Source organism: Penaeus monodon, chromosome 42 (assembly GCF_015228065.2).
Source record: "Penaeus monodon isolate SGIC_2016 chromosome 42, NSTDA_Pmon_1, whole genome shotgun sequence".
Taxonomy (NCBI): domain Eukaryota; kingdom Metazoa; phylum Arthropoda; class Malacostraca; order Decapoda; family Penaeidae; genus Penaeus; species Penaeus monodon.
In genome coordinates, this window is record NC_051427.1 from 9,677,976 (window position 1) to 9,703,127 (window position 25,152).

Consider the following 25,152-nt stretch of genomic DNA (forward strand, 5'->3'; position numbering starts at 1 on the left):
ATGGGCGCTATGGCCGTGGGCTCAGCCATAGGATACTCCTCCCCTGCTAGCGCCGCCCTACTCTCCAAACCGCCCACAAACACCTCGGACAACACCACCAGCGCCCCTGAGTGGCTGGCGGAGAACGATCACCAATTGTCACTGACGCCGATGGAAAACAACTGGTTCGCCGCCTCCCTCAGCGCCGGTGCCCTGGTCGGCTGTGTGGTCGCGGGGTTTAGTCTGAACACCTTAGGGAGGAAGGGAACCATGCTGGCTTCGCTCGTGCCGCTCATGCTAGGGTGGGCGCTGATAGGTGGGTTTTGGGATGGTGGGCTGTATGTGGCTTGGATGTTTTTTTTAGAAAGAGGAGTGGGTTTAATTTTTGAAAGAAGAGACCTTCTTTGTTTCTATTTTTTTAGTACGAAGACTGATTCGAGTGTGATTGGTTTAGGAGGAGGAGGAGTTGCAGTTGGTTTAGGAAGAGGCGACGTGTTTGGTTAGGAAGAAGTGGAAAATGGTTTGAACTTTTTAGAAAAGTGGTTGACTTTTAGAAAGGCGTATTTAGTTTAGAAAGGTGGTGAGTATTTTAGAAAGGAAAGGGCTTAACTACTTTAGAAAGATGTGTGGCTGATTTAGAAAGGCGTGATATGAAATGACTGTGATTTGTTTAGCAAGAGGAGGCGTGATTTAGAGTGAGATATTAGAAAGGGGTGGTTGCTTAGAAGATAATTAATTGATTGATAAAAAGGGCGATTAGTTAAGAAAGTAGAAAGGTTATTAGTGTTAGTGACTAAGGCAAATATTCTTCTTCTTTTTTAATGTGATTAGTATAAAGAAAGGGTTGACTGATTCAAAGAAAAGGGTTGTAATTAGTTTTAAAAATGGCATGAGTGATTTAGAGGAGGTTATGATTAGTTAAGAAAATTGCCTGGAGTAGAAGAGGAGAAATTAATTTTAAAAGAGGTTGCGTGATTGGTTCAGAAAGTTTTAATTGATTTAGTAAGAATGTCACTGGCATGGTGGGGGGGGGGATACGAAGAGAGGAGAGCTCTAATTTGACACAAAGGAAAAATTTGTGAGTCGGAAAAAAATGTGAATGAGTCAGTGTGATCTTAGTTGTAGTTGGTTTAAAAAAGAAAAAAAATATATATATATAAAACAACAGAGCTACGAGTTTTTGGATTTAGTTGTGATTCTTCAATTTTCCATTATTATTTTTTGAATTTGGTGAATAGACCTCTATTATTGAATAATGGAGGAATTACTGGACGGTATCTACTAATAATGATGGTCCCTGAAATCAATTCTTTAATTTTAATTTTAATTTTTCATTATGTATGTTTATTCAAATATTTATCATTATCATATCCTTTATTTATTTATGTATTTGCCCTTATTTGTTTATTTTCATCATTTAATTATTCATTCCTCTATTTATTTATTTATCTTTATTATTCATAATATAATTCCTCCATTTATTAACTTATTAATTTAGTCATCTCATTTAATTATTCCTTAAAATATTCATTAATTGCACTATTCATTCATTTATTTATTCCTCTAACCATTTATTCATTGCCCTATTTATTCATTCATTTATTTATTCCTCTAACCATTTATTCATTGCCCTATTTATTTATTTATTCATTTTCCTCTCTTTATCTATTCCTTCCTTCCAGGTTTTGCACAGAACATCGGTATGCTCGTGACCGGCCGTGTGTTATGCGGACTGTGCACTGGAATTACGTCATTAGTATGCCCGACTTATACCACTGAGTATGCTTCGAAAGACATACGTGGTGCATTAGGTATACTTTGGTGTTTTTTGTTTGTATTTGTTCTATGTTATTTGTGATTTTTGTAGCATGTTCTTGTTTTTAGGGTGTCTGAGATATTTCTTTTTATTAATATTTCGTAATTTATATATATATATATATTTTTTTTTTTTTTTTTCAGTCACATTTCTTGGATTGATATAAAATCCTGTCTTTTTTTTAAGTCACTGTGAAATGGCAAGTTTACCCTTTCTGTGTAGTAAAAATCCATTTTCTGTCATCGTTTTCTTGTTATTTTCCTAACGAATATTTACAGGGAAGTTAATGTAAAGTGTTTGACTGATGATTTTATTAGTAATGAGAATTAGAAAGACAATAATAATGTAATGATGTTTATTAATATGGAAATTATTTTAGTAATAGCAGTAGTGATGATAATGATGCTTATAGCAGAATATTGATTATCATGATCATTATTATTGTTGTTACTATTATCATTTATTATTGGTTATTATTAATTGCTATCGATTGTTATATTATGACGATAATGATGATGAGAGTAATAATGATAATCCCCGTCATTATCATAATAATCATAATAATGATTCTGCTAGTAATAATGATAATCCCGTCATTATGAACATAATGATTCTGCTAGTAATAATAGTCAAAATGATAACATTAATAATAATGACAGTGATGAAAAAATATATAATAATATGACGACGATGATGATAGCAATGGCGATAGTAATGATAATACAAATAACGAAAATAACAACAGTAATGACAAGAAGGTAGATCAGAACGGTAACACCCTACCACCATAACAGCAATATCAACACCAGTACCGCCCACTTTAACGCAACCCAACGCTAACCTCACCACACCCTCGCAGGTTCAGGCTTCCAACTCTTCATCACCATCGGTATCCTTTACGCCTACCTCTTCGGCGCCGTTGTGGAGTCCTGGCGGTGGCTGGTCCTCGTCTGCGCCGTTGTCGGAGGTATCTACTTCCTGTTGGCGATCTTCATCAAGGAATCTCCCACGTTTCTGCTGTCCAAAGGCAAGGAGGAGGAAGCGAGGGCGTCAATGCAGTATTTTCGAGGTGGGTTTTTAATTGTTGTAATGATGATCATTATTGTTGTTGTTATTATTATCATTATTATTATTATTATTATTATTATTATTATTATTATTATTATTATTATTATTATTATTATTAATAGTAGTAGCCTCTACGATCCAGATGGCGTAACAATCACGTCCTGAAGAAATTTGGCTTGCGGGGCGAGTGACGCCACATCACTTCATGAAATAATTTGGCCGAGGGGCGGGCGACGGTCACGTCGTCATGTTTCATTATATATAGAGAGAAAGAAGAGTAGGAAGAGAGGGAGAGAGAGGAGGGGAAGAGAGATAAAGATAGATAGATGAAGAGAGAGAGAGTGGGGATGAGGGGGGAAATCTATCACTGCTTCGTCACAGACGAACTCATCGATGTTATCTTCCGGGACACAGATTGGTAAGCATTTTTTTTTCTGTCTATTTTGTGCACACCTACATATTTTTTTCTATATGTATACATAGTTTCCTTCATTGTAAGCAACATTGTATACCTTGTCTTGTTTTCAGGTACAGCCTGCGATATCAGCCCAGAAGTTGACACTGCAAATTCACCTGGTACCTTTGCTGCATATGTCTGTATGTGCCTAGGTTGCATTTTTAACATTTTTTCAGGCCCGCTCTCAGGCTACATTAGCAGCTTCCGGATTTACACGGGCCAGGACAAAGGGGACACGCCTGTATCCTCGAAGGTCGTTATCGACTTGATGAGAGCCGCGGGCCTGTTGGGAAAGGGGTACGAGGTACATACCGATAATTGGTACACCTCTCCTTGCCTTTTCCACTACCTGCCGAGTCGGTGGGTCAGTTCGGTTAGCACGGTTCGTGTCGACCGCAAATGCATGCCAAGAGACCTGCAGTTAAAGGCCCGTGGTGATGTGAACTGTCGCAGCACGAAGACGGGCATGATGTGCCTTCAATGGGGCCCGTCACAGTGCTGTTCACGGGTCACAAGAGCGAGATGGTCATAATTTCGGACCGACAAAGTCTGAAGCTTCGCGTGATTGTCGACTACAATGTCGGGATGAAGGGGGTGGACATGAGTGAAAAGGTGGCTCAGTCATACCCGACCTCTCACAAAGCCAACTGAATGAGATGGCGGTCTCCAATGCCTCCTTAGTGCGCAAAGCACTGGGAGGGATGTTGACTCAACGGGCCTTCAGTAAGGAACTCGTTCGCGAGCTCCTGCAGGATTTCCACCGGCTCACGAGGTTGGAAAGTACCCTCCGTGAGTCATGCCTGGGAGAGGGCCGTCTCCAGGATAGACACATGTCCATGCTCAAGTACCTGCACTTGGCCACCATTATCGGCGGTACAAGGTGTAGTACGCGCGTGGTATGCATAGAGAAATCCGCAGTATATAAAGTGGCCTTGTGCCAATATGAGTGTTTTCAGATCTATCACACTCATAAAAGTATGCATGATGTCCATAGACAAAATAAATATGTACAAGAGGAAAAAATCTATTTGCTTATCCTTCATTAGCACAATGTTTCTTGTATTGAACAGCATGTAAATTACTTGGAGATATAACAGGAAGTGCGATCAGGAAACGGTCTCTGTTACGGTTTTTATGTAAGTGAATGTTTATTTCTGAAAACTGAACGATACGAGAGATGCAAATATAATATTGCCTGTACTGCACAGAGGTGTAACTATCTGGAGATATGATATGAAGTCTTCTCAGTGAAAACAGTATTTTACCAGCATGATAAAGTATAAATGACAAATGTAGACCTCGGAAAATTGCAAAACGTTAGAAACGCGTTTCCAGGAAATAATGTTATGTTCTTTATTCCTGCACCGTGTAAGCTACTTGGACAGACAATATGAAGTGTAAGCAACGAAAAGAATCGATTACTCTTTTGATAGCGTAAGTAAATTATAACATTTTAAAACTGAATAATACGGAAATACAATACAATATTACCTGGTAGAAAAACTCACAAGGCTAAAACTAGATTTATTGAAAATGAGACTACAGTTTTGAAATCCACCTGGATTCCATCTTCAGATCTGAAAATGGAATACGAAACTGTAGTCTCATTTTCAATAGATATAGTTTTGCATTGTCTTTATTCTACCCTAGTATCAACACGGAAGAGTGTTTTATCATTCATAATATTACCTGCATTATACAGAGGTTAAGCTATTTGGAGTCTGCTTAATGAAAACCGTCCATTGCCAACATGATAAACCATAACAGGTTACAAATACAGACCTTGTAGAATGACAATATACAAAATAGGTGTCTGCAAATAGTGGCTATTGGCTATTAGAGGCAAAGGGTCTCGTTACTGCGCGTGAGTGTTCAGGTCTCCCGGGCCTACTAGCCACACCCGGGAGAGTCACCGAGGCAATTAGCCCAAAGCCCGGATTTTGGACCCCGCACGACCTGCGAAACACCCGGATCCAAGGCGGCGGCGGCAGCAGCAGCAGCAGCAGCATAGTAGCAGCAGTTGAAATAGTACTGTTGTTTTGTTAATGATCAGTTGTTATATACATTCGTTTTCGATTCAACCTTCTTTTTTATTGATTTAGTAGAATTTAAGTTAAATTTTTTGGTGGATTTCTGATCCTGGTTCTCGTCCCATCGCTATTTTTCATTTCGCTTTTTGTCTCTATTTCTCTTTCAGTTTCGATTCCTCCTTCCCTCTCATTTTGTTTCACACCCTCTTCGTCTCTATTTTCATTATCTCTTCCTCGCTCTCTGTTTTCATTATTACTTCCTCGCTCTCTATTTTTCTCTTTCGCTTCCGTTCCTTCGCCTAACCTCACGCCCCTCGCCTACAGGAAAGTCCTACGACATCGAGCCGGAGATGAAGGCCCTGAAGGAGTCCTTGGAGGAAGCAGCCAAGAACAAGGTGTCCTTATCTGACCTCAAGGAACCCTATATCTTGAAGCCCTTGGCCATTACCCTCGCCCTTATGGTGTTTCAGCAGGTGGCGGGCGTCAACGCTGTCATATACAACATTAATCTCATCTTCCAGGTAAGTTTTGTTGTTTTCGTCGTCGTCGTCGTCGTCATCGTCATCTCCTCGTTGATGTTATCTTCATTGTCATCGCTGTCACCAGCGTCGTCATCGTCGTCATCGTCGTTTTCGTCAATCGTCATCATCAGTCATCATTATTATTTTCAGCTTGCCAATCTATGATCAATGCTGACGGCTGAATAAATGAATTGTACTCACTCTGATACAGTAATTCCCAAGCTCGAGTTCCCGTTTGTTGCGAAAAAAAGGAAAAATCCCTTTGAGAAACTACATAGGCCTAAGAACCACCATTCCAGCAATTCCTTAAAATTACCAAGGCCTATTTCCATCCCCCAGGCCTCAGGAACCAGTATATCAGATGATCTGAGCAGCATCATTGTAGGCCTTGTACAGGTCATCGCGACGGCTGTGGGTTCTCTCCTGATCGACCGAGCCGGCAGGAAATTCTTGCTAAGTTTCTCTGCTTTTACCATGTCACTTTCCATAGGTAAGTTCGTTGGGGTGTTTGTGTATTGTTGGTATGAGGAGTTTAGTAACCTGAACCTATTGCAATAGAATTTACTTATTAGTGGTGTTTGGTGATGATATTTTGAGTAATCGATGATTTTAAATGTTTGTTTCTTGGGGTATTTCATTAAAAAAATAATAATGATAATAAAAAACACAAAAAGTAGCAATTATTATTGTTAGAACTGGCGCCGTAATTATTATTATTCATGATAAAAGTAACTGTCATGATGGTTATGGTATAATGAGGTGGTCGAGTGGTTAGAGCATCGGACTCAAGACTGTCACGACGGCAGTCTGAGTTCGAGGGTTCGAGTCACCGGCCGGCGCGTTGTTCCCTTTTGCAAGGAACTTCACCTCGAACGGTCACCCACAAGGGTAGAAGGAGCTCAACAGCCTTGGAAGGCAGTCCTTTTAGAGATGGTGTCTCAGTAAAAACACCGGGCGGAAGGCAACGGCAAATCACCGCTCTAAATTGCCAAGAAAATCATGGAAATCCATGATCGCCAACGTCCTTGTGGGACAAGGCACTTGAAAAAAATAAACCGACGTAAACCTTGTTTCCACAAAAATATATAATCCATCTATACTATTAACTTTCCGATCACATATGCCGGATTTAGTGTAATTAATGAGTCGCGGGAAAAGTAGTTATGAACAGTAAACTTGAGAAGAAGCAGAGACTGTTGCTCAAATTATAAGTAAATTTTGATTATCAATTAATAACAATCCTGTCAACACGCTATGTTTCAAAAAAGTAATAGCAAATCCAGTTACATATGCCAATATTAATGCAATCAGTATAGGAGAAACGTATTACAAATTAATGAAAAGAAGAGATACAGGTACTGAAAATAAGCCAAAAATATTATAAATCATCGATCGTGAAGCATCCCTGCCAGACGTACGATTTAAACCCGGGAAAGGGTGGGACCTCTCATATATATATATATATATATATATATATATATATATATATATATATATATATATATATATATATATATATATATATATATATATATATATATATATATTGAAGTGACTATAGTAGTCTTAAGTGGCAACATAGTGAAAATAATAACTGTAATACTGATTATTGTAATGAGAGTAATAAAAGCATGATTACAGCAACGGAGAAACAGGAATTACAAGAATAAAATCATACTTGACTGAATTTAGCTTTTAATCTTCAGAATTTATTTATTTATTTATTTATGAACTTTTTAAATGTCGCTCCATTTTCTAAATTGTCACTCTCTCCTACACAGTCAGTCTTGGCGTCTTCTTTTACATCAAGTCCACGAACGAATCCTTTGCCCAAGAGTTTCTAGGATGGCTTCCCCTCACTTCACTCATGATCTTCATCTCTGCCTTTTCCATTGGTTATGGCCCTATTCCGTGGGTCATGATGGGTAAGTTGGTGAGGCTGTAGAGTGCATGAGTAAAATTGAGTCCCGAGGCTTAAGGCTTCAGAAAGTAAAGCTAGTGATAAATAACTGTGGCGAGTGGAATAAAAAAATATATGGAAATAAATAATGAGAGGGATGGATGAATAGCAAGTAACATATAATAAATATCGGGAAAGTAATGAAATTAATATCATTTTTACAAAGTATCCTGGTTACACGTAAAACTGGGATTCTTTTTATAAGAACTATTAAGCAGACTGGATTATCGAAAGAGCACATACCTCGCAAAATAATAATAATAATAATGATAACAACAATAATAATGTTAATACTAATAATACAAGTCGACTGCAAGTCTGAGAGATTTCAAGAGAGGTTCCTAATGGACCATTTTTCCATTATCATACCAAGTTCCTGTCCCGTAAAAATACCTAAATGTAAAAGAAGAAAAATCTGCAAAGTTGCAGATTCTCAGAAAACGAAGTTGCAATGAACTGAATTCCGAGAGTTTAACCTACAGTGACATTTTTACTTGCTTTACCTTTTCTTTATCCCCAAAGATTTGTCGATAGCAGAGTCATACAGGAATCTCTGAAATAACGAATATTTTTTTACTACTTTTATACTGCAACAAAGCTATCTCATAGTCCTGTCTCGCCTGCTTTTTTAGACGTAGAACACTAGAACTATTGGGACTCCCCTTCCAAGGATTAGACAGACTTTAGTACATTGAGGCTCAAGACAGGAAACAACTGGTAACCCGGCCCTAATCTGGAGCACTTCGATTCCCGTCTCTTTCTTCTATAATAATTTTACACAATACTTATGTACACATGTGTTTTGTATGTTGAAAGAAAAGTTAAGTGAATGTCTTTTATTTTTATTTGTTGCTATCAACGCTTGTTTGTTTGTTTTCTTTATAGTCTTGGTAAATCAGAGTACCCCAGAGTACAAGGTGAGAAGACCTTTTTTTCTTTCCTGATATTGGATGGAGTATAAGTATAATAATGTAAACGGCAGTTTTTTTTGTTTCTTTTTAAGGACGAAGGAAAAAATGTTCTTCGTAAATATATTTTCAGCTTTATCGACATTATCCTGTACACGTATCTGCATAGTAGTCAAAAAAAAAAAAAAAAAAAAAAAAAATAATAATAATAATATAAAAAAAAAAAAAAAAAAAAAAAAAAAAAAAAATATATATATATATATATATATATATATATATATATATATATATATATAATACTAAATAACTTTACTTACGAACGAATTGTGGTTCTTGATTTCTTCAGTCGAGAAGGAAGAGGTTTTTTTTTTTTGAAAAAAATTATTATGTGTTTTGATTGATAACGCCAGTGGCTATATATCAAGCAGCAAATACTTCAAGGTACCTGATAAAGAATTGTTTTTGCTCCCTATGGAAATACCATTTTTAATGATAAGATCAAAAGAGCCTGGTAGAAGGCATACCATGTCATCATCACATATAATGATGAGTAAATGGATGTTAACAGTATAGAAAAAAGGACGTAATTGTGATGATACTAAAATAATAATGATAATATGCAACGGTTGATGTTATCATAGTGGACGGAAACAAATAAAAACCTCATTTCATTTTGATTAAGAAAGGAAAAGAAAGGAGAGAGAGAGAGAAATAGGTCTTCATTTCTTCTCACTAATCTCCCCAGGTAAAAACAAAAACAATAAATTGTCTAATTAGGTTATCGGGGACAGACCGTCTAATCAGTCACTGACAAGATAAGGATGATTATCTATTGATATGACTGTGACATTCTACAAGGTCGAAGGTCATACCAGCAGTTCTTATCTTTATCTTGAGTTGTAATCTTTAGTGGTCAGATGGACGATAATTTTACCGTTTATTTTTTTATTATTAATTATTATTATCTTTTTTTTTTTTTTTTTTTTTTTTTGTAAGGTTTCATTATTCGTGTGTTTTCGATATATGATTCTGAAGAATAGTTTATTTATCAATTTCTATTTCCTCTAGACTTAATTATTAATGTTTTCCTAGATGCACTCACGAAAGAATAGCTTACATAATTACATTTTATTTACATATTAGCTCAATGCTTTTCCAATTTGTTTTAATTATCAGGTCGATTAATTATAGTGCTGGATTTCTTTCTTTGTATTTCACATTATGAGCAAGTTTCTTTTTGATGGACTTTCCGTGTAAACAAAGTTATTACATCATCAAATTACTTACACTCTTTATAATAAACTAGTAGCATCAGATAGTTTATTAATAGGTGGTACACTGAAGACTTGGTGTGGCTGTAGTATAAGGTATAGATTATCACGTAGTTGCATAGTTTGATAAGTATATTCTTATGTATCTAAATGACTATTAATTGATATACTTTTTTATATAGTTCCTTCGTTTTATTACTTGCATTACTGTAAAAAAAAGAACATATTTCTGAATACTTTCAGGCGAGTTGTTTTACCCGAACGTGAAAGAGGCGGCGGGAAGCATGGCGACGACGCTCAACTGGACCTTCGTGTTTATTGTGACTTTTGTGTTCGCTCCTCTCCAGGTACGGTTTCTGTTTTCTTCTTTTAATATTGGTTCTGGTTCTTCTTTTCCTATTTCTTCTTCTTCTTCTAGTTCTCCTTCTCCTTCTCCTCTTTCTCCTCCTCCTTCTCCTTCTCCTTCTCCTCTTTCTCCTTCTCCTTCTCCTCTTTCTCCTTCTCCTTCTCCTCTTTCTCTCCTTCTCCTTCTCCTTTCTCCTTCTCCTCTCTCTTCTCCTCCTCCTCCTCCTCCTCCTCCTCTCTTCTCCTTCTCCTCCTCCTCTCTCCTTCTCCTCTTCTCCTCCTCCTCCTCCTTCCCTTCTTCTCCTCCTCCTCCTCCTCCTCCTCCTCCTCCTCCTCCTTTCCTCTCTCCTCCTCCTCTCCTCTCTCCTTCTCCTCCTCTCTCCTCTCTCCTCTTCTCTCCTCTCCTCCTCCTCTCCTTCTTCTTCTCCTCCTCCTCCTCCCTCCTCCTCCTCTTCTTCTTCTTCTTCTTCTTCTTCTTCCTCCTCCTCCTCCTCCTCCTCCTCCTCCTCCTCCCCTCCTCCTCCTTCTTAGTTGTCTTTTTTTTTCCCTCTTTCTTATATTCTTCTTCATCTTCTTCATTTCATTGAATTTTCCTTTTATTTTTACTATTTTAATAGTATAAAAAAATTGCTTTCTTTAATTATCCAAATGATGATGTTTTCTCAGGCACTGATTGGTTTATTGATAAATAACTAATTTTAACTAACGTGAAAAGTTTTGCCAAGACGGAAATTTCTGGGTGGATTTGCCATGACCAGGTTGAGTGTATTTTGGTTGTGAAGCAGATCTGCGAAGGTCGAGGATTGTGCAGTCCATCATAGAAAATGGGTCTGTAACGCATATTCAGTTTTTTTTTTTTGTTTTTTTTTTTTTCTTAATAAAGTTTGGTATTTTGGAGCTGGACTTTTCTAGTCTCTTTATATATATATATATATATATATATATATATATATATATATATATATATATATATATATATATATATATATATATATATATGATTTTTCTGTGTTGGTTCTTTTTTTCTCAGTCTTTCGCTCATTCGCGTTTTTTATTATTCTATCGCCTGTACCACAACAGCATTATTAGTAAAAATACTAAAATCCTCAACTTAAAATAGTAAAGCAGTACTGATAAGAATGGCAGTAGTAAATCACCCCCACGAAGTATTGCAGTAATTCCAAAGATAAGAATATTATCTGATGAGTTGATTAGTTCCGTCACAATTTTTTTTTTAGAGAGTGAGTGAGTGAGTGAGTGAGTGAGTGAGTGAGTGAGTGAGAGAGTGAGAGAGTGAGAGAGGAGAGAGTGAGAGAGGAGAGAGGAGAGAGAGAGAGAGAGAGAGAGAGAGAGAGAGAGTGTGAGAGAGAGAGAGAGAGAGTGAGTGTGTGAGTGAGTGAGTGAGTGAGTGTGTGTGTGTGTGTGTGTGTGTGTGTTATTTTTCATATTAAGATTTGTCGGATAACTGTTTATCTTCGGCCACAGCGACCTCAGACTATCATCTCAGACCACTAGTTCATCCGAAAAAAATAGTAGTAATATAAATCTCATTAAACACACAGCGTTAGTCAATATCAACATACAAACCTACGATAAAACGGTAAATGAACTCCGTAAGTTCATCCACACTGTTCACATCATTTCTAACTCGATTTTTTTTCCTTCGTCCTCGAGAGACCATCAAAAGATAATTTAAAGTGAATAAAGGAAAAATGCATATTTTTTAGTTAGGACAAAGTTAGGTTGCGAAGAGTTGTGAGGTAATAAGGTCTTTGAACATATTACTGAATTCGAATTTGTTTATTAAGCTTGGAGATCCTTTATGTAAGGCCTAAGAACCTATCTTTGTTCACATATTTTTTTTCTTGTTTCGTTTTTTTGTGTACATTTTGATCTTCTCTATTTTTCGTCCTTCTCCTTCTCATTATCTCTGTCCCTTTGTCTTTTCACTCTGCCTTCCTTTTCACCTCTCCCTCTACCTTTCCTTCATCATTCCTCCTCTCCCATTCAGCCACCCTCTTCACACCCTACTAATCTCTTCCCTCCCTACCTCCCTCATCCGTCCCCCCTCTCCTGTGCCTTCCCCTTCCCCATTTTCTTTCTCTCTTTCCCTCTCCTTCCCTCCCTCTCCCTTCCTTTCCCCTCCTCCTCCCCACCCTTCTCCCACACCCTCTTCCCCCTCATCCCCCTTCTCCCCCATCTTCCCTCCCTCCTTCCCGCACCTTCCCCACTTCCTCCACTCCCCCACCTCCCCTCCCTCCCCACCCCACTCTCCCCCTCGCACTAACCTCGGTCTCGCTCCCCCTCCCAGGACGCCATCCACGACTACGGCGCCTACTGGCTGTTCGGCGGACTGTGCGCCGTCAACTTCCTTTTCTGCGTCCTTTTCGTCCCGGAGACCAAGGGCAGGTCGCTGCAGGAGACCATGGCGCACTTTGGAGGCCCTGCGGCGTGAATGTGACCAGGGATTTTATCTCTCTCTCTTTCTCTTTCTCTTTCTCTTTCTCTTTCTCTTTCTCTTTCTCTTTCTCTTTCTCTTTCTCTCTCTCTCTCTCTCTCTCCTTCTTCCATTTTTACTTTTCTGGATATAGAAGAGGATTTTCTTTAAGCTTGTTTCGTCCCCCCCCTTTTTTTAGAGAGAGAAAGAGGGGGGGGGGGAAGTTGGTGCTGATAATAGTTTATTATCATTCTCTCTTTTTAAGTGATGTTGAAATTGGGATTATTAAAATAAGGTTTAACTAATTACTTTACGGGTGAAGAATGGATGATTAATTGTGTTGTTAATGAAGAATAGACCACCAATTATATATTGATGCTAGAGCTATGATGACTTAATTATACTGGTATTAAAGCTTAACTTCTTAAAAGTTATGTTGGTGTTGAAGTATGGTTGATTGTTATGGTGTTGAAACATGGATGAAAGTTATGGTGTTGAAGCATGGGTGAAAGTTATGGTGTTGAAGCATGGATGAAAGTGAAGCATGGATGAAAGTTATGGTGTTGAGGCATGGATGAAAGTTATGGTGTTGAAGCATGGGTGAAGTTATGGTGATGAAGCAGGAATTAGTGATTATATGAGAGCGAATGAATGAAAACATAGGAATGATCCGTTTAACGTGAATTTCATATTCTTTATATATTTTGATCGAGATTTGTATATAAAACTACTGTTAATATGATAAGTGTATAGATATAGATTTTATCCAGAAATGAGTAGACTGTTGTATATAATCAGACAACTTTTTGGTTTATATTAATAACACACTAACACATACTAATACGGTCTTATAGAATATGCTAATACGGTAAAATAATTTTAGTAATGTTCTTGATTGCACAAAATTGAAAACATTGGATTTTGTGTGTTATCATCTTAACTTGTGGACCAGGAATTAGTATGTAACTAATATATATGTATCTTGTATATTGTGGATAAGCTATTGTGTCACAGTTCTTTGTAGTAAATATGAACAAAACGAAATATTTTCTAAAATGATGAGCAGATATTTCAAAGTAGTTATGACTGTTTTATTCCACAAGTCGTTCTTAACTTAACTTATATATATATATATATATATATATATATATATATATATATATATATATATATATATATACTTTCATCAGACCTAATAATCGACTGATAGTTTATAGATATTAACTAACAGCTAACCCAGTTTCAAAGAAATTAAAAACTGGATAATATTTATGTCATAAAGCTGTACATGACAAGACCTAAATATATTTTGTATTTGAATTCCGACTTTCATTTTTTTTCATAAATTCGCCGAATCATTTGTCTCATTTTATCACAAATTCATTCATATAAATCGGAACACTCTCCCTGTATAAAGTTACGATTAATTGATAAGTATAATATAATAGATACACAACAACGCATTTTTAAAAATCAAATTAAGAATACACAGATTAAAAATTAATAAATACGCATTCGCTATTAGGATTTATACCCATTTTAGCCTAATCAACGTAATTTTGCGTCGATGTTTATGTAAGATCTATGAAAAAAGGACAGCCTTGAGTGTGTTATTATCATAGTTGTAATATCTTGTTTTGAACATCAGTATCAGTACTACTTGGCCGGAGAAATAGTGCTATATGTCCCTTGATGTCTAACACATTTATTTGTTTAAAGCACTAATCACTGGCCGGAGAAAAATGAGCGTTTTGGTTCTGAACCTAGAATACAGTATAATTGAATGGATATCATAGATACGTGCGCGCGCGCGCGTGTGTGTGTGTGTGTGTGTGCGCGCGTGTGCGTGTGCGTGCGTGCCTATTCGTGCGCGTGTACGTGTACGTGTACGTGTGTGTGTGTGTGTGTGTGTGTGTGTGTGTGTGTGTGGTGTGTGTGTGTGTGTGTGTGTGTGTGTATGTGTGTATAATATATATGAGTATATGTGTATCGCATTGGAATCCGATTTCGCGCTTGGTCAGGTCCTCGCAGTCAGATCAGTTGTGAGGGAGTACTGGCTTCATGTTGGGGTCAAATTCGGAAAAAAATGGATCTGGCCTCCCTGCAGCAGCATCCCGCGCCTTAAAATGCTAATTTCTCTGCGGGTATGCCACGGCTGGTCAGATAAGTTATCCGTTATATATATATATATATATATATATATATATATATATATATATATATATATATTATATATATATGTTAGTGTATGATATACTAGCTGACAATGGCCGACTTTGCCCAGGCAGAAATTTGTTTCAACATGAGCAGTTGCCAACGACTAAAACAACAACTACAAATTGTATATCATTTGTTCAAGAAGTGCATTTTTGGAACTATATTCTTGTACACACACATGCATACATACATCTACATTTGCACACACAGTCACCGTGGAAATACTACACAATTACATACATACTTTCATAAACATACACATACATACAGTACATATATAAACAGATAGACAAACGCGCGCACATCCAGAGCAATACCACCGTAGGAAATACCACTGCTCCTACTTTTTAGTGCCAGTTATGGTGCTACCGTTATTCGCTAGTAGTTTTCGGGCACTGTGTTGTGTTTCCAGCCTATTATACTGAAGTGTGGTAGTATAGGCCGTGCAGAAATAGAGGTGAAATGGAGATTTAACCTCCCTCGTATTTATATATCCTGAATTCATTCTGAATTCATCAGAGCGATTTTTTTCTAATCGTATGAAAAATTAGAGTTTCATCCATTATACTATTTTTCTGTTGATTCCACATTTGTATTTCAAGATGATAATTGAATCCTAGATATGTAGGCTGTAACTTGTAATAAAATATAAAAGCCTCTCATTTGTTTAACCTTTTTCGGTGATCATGATGTATATATTTTGTTAATTTCGGTTTCAGTAAAATAAGCGATAACCAGACAGGTTACCGTCTACATTTTAGAAACCATAGCACTGACAGACCGACATAAGTATAAACTATGCATATATATTTTAAAGGAATAATAGCCTTTCTTCATACTTTCTATAACCACAAGCAGCTTGGAAATATTAATTAATTCCCTAGAACAACAAAGTACACCTTTGGCAGCCGGGATAATCAGACCCTGTTTGCCATCTGTTGATCGTTGGCTGATTCAACCTCATTGGTCCTTACAAGCAAAATACCTGATTTAAAGTTTGTCCACACGAGCGGGCACGAGTAGAGATGGCGTCACAGGCGGACAAACTATTCGGTAAACAAGTAGTTTCCTCGTTGTTTTCTTGCCTGTGACGTCACCTTTTCAGTTGTCCGCCGATCATGTCCGCTCGTGTGGACATGCCTTAAGGACACGAAAATAAGCGTTACGTGTCAGTCTAAGGTGATGCGTCATCCGCCTGGAAATAATTTGGTAGATCGAAAGATAAAAAGAAAGAAATAAGTTTATGCGGGACGCGCGCTTCACAGAAATAAACTTTATGTAACCATTACTATTCTCGATATGAAAAATCACACAACAGGCATATTACGTAACCGAAACATAGTTGCCATTTAAACGAATCACACTATTACACGGACTAATTCACTTGTCTGTTGGTACTACCTCTGCCTCCCTTCTCACAGTGACAATTCATCACTGCGGTTTTCGTTTAGCCCTTGGTGCCTTTCGGTCCTCTAGTTGAGAGCCTATACACTGAATCAGGCCTACCATGCCTTTCTCGACGTCGCTCTTTTGTCTCTAAGAAGCTATATTCGTTTTCATCAATTTTCTCTCTCCAAGCTGTCCTTTAATCCCTTCTTCATACCTTCCCCTTCTCTCCATGTTTACCTATCCCTTTCCCTGTTCGTATGGATGCTCTGCTTTCCTATTCACCCATTCCTCATCTCCGATCCTTTTCCTCTTTCTGCCCAATCTTTCCCTCCCTGGCTAATTCCTTCCTCCTTTAATTGCTCTTCTATTTTCCCTGATCCATCCAAATCAAACATTCCCACCTTCTGCCATACTTTTCTTTGATGTCTAGCATATTTATTTTTTTTAAACACTGAAGATTCTGTCTTCCTCACACATTTTCTTGCACATATCACTTGTCACGCCTCCATTACCCATGTCTATACAGACGGCTCCAAATCCACCTCGGGCACTGGTTTCGCTCTAGGCTTTCCCTCTCACACATACAAATTTCCCCTTCCTCAATCTTACGTCCTTAAAACAGAACTATAAGCTATCGTTTTCGCTTTACAACGCATGTCTTCCATCTTCACTGACTCACGTAACTATATTATAATCCATACACCCTGTCCACCCTATAGTCCGTAAGATAAAGACTAGTTGTTTCATCTCTCTACACGACAGAAAGCAGTGAAGTTTGCTGGATACCCAGCCATGCCGGGTTCTCTGGCAATGAACAAGCAGATGTTTCACACATACCAGCCACCGACTACTACCCTCACCTCAAAACTTTCCTCTGTAACCTTTGACAATCTTTCTGTCAGGTCTGAACACCAATAAACTTCAAACCATAAAACCTTCCACCTCTCCTTGGTCGGCACCATACCACCAGAACAGACGTTGGGAAACTGCCCTTGCCGGAAAGGTCACACCCGACTCACGCATTCATACCTCGTGTCACACTCCAACCCACCTCTGTACTCCACATGCAATGTGCCTCTTTCAGTCCCACATAACCTACAATCCTGCCCCCGCTTTACTGAAGCCCGTACCTTCGTTTTTCCTTACGTGTCCTCCACCCCGACCCTCCATCCTGTCGGACATCCTCAACGGAAGCCCCCACCTTTAACAGCCTGTTTTCCTTCTTCAGACGCATAAATACCCTCCATTTGATCTGATCACCCTTTATCCTTAACCCTTGCCCTTCTATCAATCTATATCCTATCCCATTTATTTCTCTAGATCCTATTCCCCTCTTTCTACTACTTTCACTACCATACTATCTTATAAATGAACGAAGAAATCTAAGACATTTTGTTCTAATAAAGAACTTTAAAACCCTTCCTACCACAATACTTTAACCATAGTTCTATATGACCTATAATGTCTCGCACATTTATTTGTTTAAAACATTAAACAAACATTAAACATCTCACTCTAACTGTTGCACTAGACAATCTAAACGTTCCACCCAACTCCCTCCCATACACCAACTTTTGAAGACATCCAAAACGTCTAAACATGGCACAAGAGAACTCTCCGCTTCCTCATCTACCTTGCAATCCCTCCATTCCTATTCGATCTACATTCAATGTATTTGCCAATATCCTCGTCGTCCTTAAGTTCCCCCTACCCCTCTTCCCCAAGACACCCTATCATCCTTCTCCACCATTCCCTCTTCCTTCCTCATTATCCTTAGAACGCCCACCTGGATGCTCACACGAGTCTTACGTCACAACAATATCCTTCTCCAGATCCCTCTCCTCCTGACATTCTTCTTCCCCTGTTTCCCTATCTCATTCTCTAGATTATTCTCTTACCTCTCCAGCTACCATTTCTATCATAGTACCCGTTGATTGTGTTATAATGGCTCTTTTGCAGTTTTACTCATACGGTGTTACTCTTCCTTCCTCAGACAAAGATGCTCTCCTTTTGATCTAATCCCCATCGAACTCCATTTGTTCTCCGATCTTTACCCTTTTCACTGCCATACTATCCTACAGCAGTATACCACCTTTGACATCTAACACATTTTCTCTTAATCATTAACTCACTTTTACCCTTTTCGCCACAATACTTTCTTATAATGTTATGTGACCTTTGATGTCTGGCACATTTATTTGTTTAAACCATTAACCATTCTTTCAATCCACAAACAATGCCTTAAAAAAAAAATGGAGCTCGTCCCCAAGCATTATCCTATCGCTGTATTTTGAATCCGCCACCAATGCCTTTAGATGCTGACATGGTAGAAAATTAACAATAATAATGTCCCGCAAAAATGAAACAGAAGAGTACTACTATATTACATGACAGAAAACTTATAATTTCATGAATATATCATTAGAAGGCAAAGACACTGGCACGTAAAATCCTTAATGCATTCATATACGAATAATATTCCAGTTGTCAAATCTAACTTGTCAACATTCACTAGAATTTGGTGCATTTCATAAGTTGAGGGTGACAAACGAAGTTATCAGTTTAACCCCAATCCCTTGCTCATCGTCGTGGCGGGCTTAGGAGACGGAAACTGAAGCCCAATGTAGGGCATCACCTCTGCCTTGGACATCAGCCCTTGCCTCGAATAATCTTGCATGGCCTTTTCTTCTCCCTCTTTCCTTTTCCCGTCTCTTCTTCATCCCCTTCTGTCCACTTATCCTAATCATCAACCCGAGTTTTACCTTTTTTGCCATTGTTTCATCGTAGTGCTATGCAACCCCACCCTGTTTTTCAAATTGAAATGTCTTTTAAATTTAATTTTTTCAGAAAAAAAAAAAACTTTTTTAAATTCAAAGAAATTTCTTCTTCAGAGATTATAGGACTGGCATGTTTCATGCTCCATTATGTTTTCTTTTTTCTCATGTCTATGATCCAATCGAAACAGATCTTTGAGAAACTCTAATATACCAGATAGCAAAAATGTTCATTAACTTGGTGGAAAATAATTCTTTTACAAACAATAATATAGGATTTACCAAAATAACCTAATGATATTGGTTTTACTCTATTATATTTTAGCATTATTTGTATGAAATATTAATATCTTATTGCAGATCTTGCAATCAATCAGTTTTCTTTGGATACAACAAAATTCAATTTGATAAGGGAAAATGAAAACTCAAAGGCTTCTTGTAAATAAGACATTGTAAATTTATTCACAATTACACAATTTACAGTGACCATTACGCAGCATTTGAATAAATTCATCTGAAATATACTTCTGAAATATATATTTGACGTGCTAGGATAGTAATGTTAACCCAGGATCCGAGTAACCGCTTCCACGTGTTATGGTGGTGCGGGCGCGGTGGGTGTGCATGAGTGGGGGTGCAGGGGCGGGCTTACCTGCGGGGGCAGCTGGGGGTGAGTGGGCCACCAACACTGGGAGACGAGACAAGTTGGCAGCCCACGGGCAGCCCCCGGGGTGTGCGGAGCCCCTGCACCTCCAAAAGCGGCACCTCGACCCAAGGGGGACAGCCGACCAAGGGGCCTGACGCGTGCCAGGCCGCAGCCCCCGGGGAAGGGGTCGGAAAGGGAGGACGACTGGCCCCGCACCCACACCACTCCTGCAGCTGATCTTGTTGCTTCACTGTTAAACCAGAGGTATGCCTACACTTTAGCCATGATACAAAGCAATACACAGAGCTGGTATACATTAACTAAACACATTCAATTACATAAAATCAGGTATTCTAATTTTCTGTAACACTTTTTTAATAGGTTATAACTACACGGGGAGGATTGTGACGATAGAAGGATCAAGCTGGGGGGGCAAGTTCCGAGCAGAATTTCCCTCCCGCCTGAGTTGGCTACCAGTTTGGGCTTGGTCTCTACGGGTGGGACGTCGCAGGGGGTTATCAGCCAAGGAGGCCATTAACATTACCTGCTAACCAGAAAGGGCTTGGGGACTCGGGGAGGGGGTTCACGGCAGGGTTTCTCGGGGGCCGGGGGGACAAAGGGAGGGGGAGGGAGGGGTACCAGGAGGAGGGGCTGTAGGGAATAGAGTGGGCAGAGCTAGAAGGGGCAGCATGGCAGGGAGACAGCCATGGGATGCCAGCAGAGGCAACGTGGCATGGAGAGCAGGCCAGGAGAACGGGATCCCTAGGAAGGGGCGGAGCTCAAAGGGAGGAGGGGCAGGTGGAGGTGGTGGGAGGGGGGGATGCTCCCTGGAGACTATTTGGGACTGAAGCGCAGCTAAACCAATCTGGTGTTCTAGGCGCACTACACAAGCCTCTAACATAAAACACAAGCTGGTGTTTATGCCCTGGGGGCAGACTAAACAAGGGATTTGTACAGGCAAAGTAGAGGGACCACAGCGGTAGCCACCTAACTAAGGTGCGTGGTAAACGATATTGATGTGGTTGTGGGTAGCCCAGCAGGCTTCAGAACCACAATCCAATATTACCACGGCTATCATGTTGCGGAATGGCTGGCGGTTTGGGAGGGGCCATGGGCTCCAGGGAGCACGGGGGGCCCTGGCTCCCTCCCCCCAGCCACCAACTAGACTGACCACAGTGACTCACGGCACCAACCCTGCGACAACACCACCACCCGGTGCCGTCCAACACCACCGCCCAAACTCACACAATTGGTGCGTCAAACTCACCGCTACACCTATGCTCTCAGCCTAGGGTACAATATTGGCACTTTTCAAGTAAACTTCTTTTTCCCACAAAGTTGTTCAGACATCCTCATCCTACACAGGAAAACATGAAAAAAGACAAGGAAATTAAAAGGATTAAAATAAGAAGATACATGAAAAAAGAAAAAAAAATCTTTCACTTGTCACCATTTGACAGATGTATATTACTCATTTTCATTTCCGTAACTCCTACATTCAGCACAGCAAAGACAGCCTCCTTCGCTGCCATCCGCCAATGCACTGCTGGCCAATACAGCGTGCACATCGCGTGGAGGATTGAGAGCCCAGGCCAAGGCCGCTGTTGCTGCCTGGAACCGAGTGAGGCAACCAAGGCACGCAGCGACCGGTTGGGCTCCCACTCCTCACTGCTAGGGGGAGGGGGGTTCATTCACGCCCTCCTGTATGCCAGCACCTCTCGCCTTCCTGTCACCCAACGCAATGCAGACCAAAATACAACAATTGTAATATAAATGAAGAGAAAAAACATTCATTGGAGTAATAACAATGATAAAGAACAGACAAACCAAAAGACCAAATAAAACAAATAATCAGAAAGTTAGCATGAAATGGCCGCTCCTTTCCGAGTTTGGTCAAGATCTGAGTGGCCTCACGGCAAGAACTGGAACCAAAGAAAACTGGATGTAAACATGCCTCTTGAGGGTCAGAAGAGAGAGGTGCCAGCAGTTGAAACACAAGTTTTTATTTTTATTATTTTTTTTCTTTTTTTTAAAGACTACTCAGTAGTGAAATTTGTAAAGCTTGGGGGAGGGAGAAAAAAAAATTTTTGGTTGCAAAAACTGATCCATAACTCAGTTGTTATAGCACAATTTGGTGGGTCTTTAAAAACACATTCACGTCTACACAAATAATTATCACCAGTCTACTTGGTTGCACTTATTACTTAATAAATTAAAAAAGTACAAAATAAATTCCTTCTAATTGAGATTTCTTCCACAAAAGCAAAGAGTCACAAAAGCAGTTCTCTGGTGTGTTTGACAGATAAAATAAATAGAAATAGATAAAAACTCATAAAATTGCCATGCCTACGACAGACTGACAGGGCGAAGACTTTGAGCTCACTCCACGCCCTCCGACATAAATATAGGCTCACATACCACCAACATAATATATATATATATTATATTATATTATTATATTATATATATTTATAAAATTAGCAAAAAATATGGACACCAAAAGCATGAGACAGAACATTTTTTTTTTTTTTTTTTTTTTTTTTAAGGTTTTTTATTTTTTGTGAAACAAGACTTCTAAATCAAGAGAGATTTTTTTTTTTTAATTTTGCACACAATCAATTGACAATACTCCTAACTTTGAAGAGTTGGGCAGTTGCTAAACTGGGAAAGGGGGAGGGGGAGAAGGAGGGGGAGGGGGGAGTGGAAAACAGGGCACATACAGTAGATCCAAGTGGGCTTGGGGGGAGGGGGGGGGGGGGGGCAGAAGAGGCAAAGGGAGTAGGGGACATAGAGAAAGAGGGGGAGGAAGGAGGGACTGAAAAGGGGGGCTAGGAGTCCAATGTGGCATTGTGGTGGAAACTAGATCTGTGGGGAAAAAAATAATAAACGGCAAAGGTAGTCCGATGATTGGGGGAAGGGAGGGGGGTGGGGGAGAGGAAGGGGCAGGGAGCAAAGGTAGAACAGGGGCTGGAGGAGGGGGGGGGGGGGGGTGAATATGCTTGACAAGGATACATCACGCGCTAAGTAGTCTACGTTTGGAACAATTCTGTTGTATGTCCATGTAAAAGTATCCCAGTTTCATCATCCAAGGTATCGATATCTATCACGGGGAAAAAGGAGAGTTCCGCTAATCGCTCAGAGGAGAGGCCATAATGTTTCCGAGAGAAAAGAGGGGGGGAAGTGAGAGTGGGAGAAACTTGACCACGGAGTACTGTGAAGCAGTCAGTACTCCGTGGTTAAGAAGTTGAGAAAGATTTTGAGCTTGAATTTGCATCACAAGAGAGTTCTGTGGAGCAGTGGCTTGGGGCAGCCACTGCGCACATCCAGGAGAGACAGAGCAAGAGAAGATTTATTTCATGAATATGTAGAGATCTTCCATATTTGGGGGTGAAGGGAGTGGGTGAGGAAGGGGGGACAAGGGGAAAAGGACAGGGGCAAGGGTGGGGGCAGGGGGCAGGGGAGGGGATACCATTGATCTATATCTACAATCACATTGTAGCGTTCATATCTTTTTTTATTTTATTTTTTGTAAGAAAACAAAACGAGGACCTAAACCAAAAACTGGGTTGAGGAAAGTTGATGTTGTGCCACGCTTGAGGCGCAGGAAAAGCTTTCGCGGGCGAAGAGGGGGGGAGGAAGTCCTGAGGGAGCGAGAACCATCCTCTGAGGAGACTAGACGGGGAGGGTCACTCCGTCCTCCCGGATCCCCCGCCCCATTCCACCCAGCCTGCCTGCCTCGCTCGCTCGCACGGAGCTATACTGTTGCCGCCCGCAGTACCCACACCTACTGGCCATCACAAAAGTTCATATTGTCTGAGGTGCATCCTTTGTATTATGTCCCTGCAGTCATTGAACACTCGGCGGATGTTTTCCGTGTCCACGGCGCATGTGAAGTGAGGGTAGCAATAATGCTTGCCATCACCACTTGCCGTGCTTATCCTCTGCAAATGGGAGGAAAAGGGCTTTATTTTTGTTTTTTTTCTCTCTTAATATTTTAAGTTATTTATTACTATTTTCATTAGTAAGTTAAATTCTGGGGGGAAAAAGATAATACATTTCAGTAAATAAATAAATAAAAGATAATAAAATACGTGAAAAAAACAAAAACATTGAATACATGACCTAAAGCAATTTCCAATGCCATATTCACAACAAAACTCAACTCTGTTCTCAAAACAATGAAAAACATTGAACTGAAATGAAAAGAAGACTCACTAGAAATTCATCCCTGATGAAGTACTTTGCGCGCACCACCTCTGGATCTTCTCCTGGTTCCACGGTAGCATCGAGTGGGGTCTGATACCGAGCAAAGTCAGGGAAAGAATCTTCTAACCTGCTCCTCCCAGCCCGGATCTTCTCGGCCAGGAGGTCTTGCTTGTTTAGAAACAGGATGATGCTGATTGTGCGTAGCCACCTGGGAGAAAGCCAAAGTAAGAGAGACCCTCCCTGAGAAGGACTTAAATATATCCTGTATGTGTCTGAGTGTACGATGTATGTATGTGTGTGGTATTTATAACAAGCTCTTCTTATTAACTGTTGTATGGGCAGCCTTTGTGTTTATAATGAGCGTATGATAAAATATACACTGCATTTACTGCTCAATGCATGCAATTCTTTTACAAACACACTTTTTGAGAACAAAATCTTATCACACAATCATATCATCATAGAATCATTCTATTATTTGTTCAGGGAACAACCACACACAAAGTAACTAATGTGTTTGCAGGTTGTGAAGTTTTGTGATGCCACATTTAAAACGGGGCCTAGCAGCACTGCTGGTAAAATTTGTTTTAAAACATTCTTCTCCAGTCTTTTTGCATATTATTGTGTTAATATTATAACATATTATTATGTCAAACTTAGCATGGTTAGTTGGGTAAAGTGATTTTCAAAATCAGAAACACATGTGCTGGTCATATTGAAAGGGAGGTGGGTGGGATGTTCTAGGGCTTGTCAGTCCTCAGCCCTTACTTAGCCTTGCCATTATTTTACATCTTCAGCAACTCTGCCACAAACCTTACACCATTGTTCTCAATACAAACTATGTTGTATTAATGTATTAGTTGCATTAAGAGTTGCAAATAACTGAAATTTTGTGTCAGGTGAACTACAGCTCATCACAACTCATAAGCCATATACACTAATGAATATAACAGAAAAAAATCAAAATGAATGTTAAATAACATCTAACATGCTTATTGTTATTGTTTATTACTATCATTATCATTAATATTATTATTATTATTATTATTATTATTATTATTATCATTATTATTATCATTATTATTATCACCATCATTATCATTATTATTATCATAATTATTATTATTA

At 39.3% G+C, this 25,152-nt stretch overlaps 2 protein-coding genes across 3 annotated transcripts in view; one reads left to right on the forward strand and one right to left on the reverse strand.

The window, feature by feature from the left end:
• The window catches only part of LOC119599390 (facilitated trehalose transporter Tret1-like), a 23,020-nt gene extending 8,908 nt beyond the window's left edge, over positions 1–14,112 (forward strand). The window contains exons 3-10 of one of the 2 annotated variants that reach the window (XM_037949161.1): positions 1–295; positions 1,662–1,790; positions 2,655–2,864; positions 5,675–5,871; positions 6,211–6,361; positions 7,653–7,796; positions 10,254–10,357; positions 12,667–14,112. The exon at positions 1–295 is cut by the window's left edge and continues 5 nt beyond it. In XM_037949161.1, the coding sequence (XP_037805089.1) occupies positions 1–295; positions 1,662–1,790; positions 2,655–2,864; positions 5,675–5,871; positions 6,211–6,361; positions 7,653–7,796; positions 10,254–10,357; positions 12,667–12,810 (1,374 nt within the window). In that variant the 3' untranslated portion in view covers positions 12,811–14,112. Of the gene's footprint in view, positions 296–1,661; positions 1,791–2,654; positions 2,865–3,391; positions 4,830–5,674; positions 5,872–6,210; positions 6,362–7,652; positions 7,797–10,253; positions 10,358–12,666 lie in introns of those variants that run through there. The other variant, XM_037949162.1, reaches the window with a different exon arrangement.
• Positions 14,113–19,604: 5,492 nt separating this feature from the next.
• Positions 19,605–25,152, reverse strand: part of LOC119598916 (guanine nucleotide-binding protein G(s) subunit alpha) — a gene marked incomplete in the record, with an annotated part of 56,171 nt that continues 50,623 nt past the window's right edge. Inside the window, 2 exon segments of the mRNA XM_037948627.1 lie at positions 19,605–23,759; positions 24,034–24,232. Of these exon segments, the coding sequence (XP_037804555.1) occupies positions 23,613–23,759; positions 24,034–24,232 (346 nt within the window).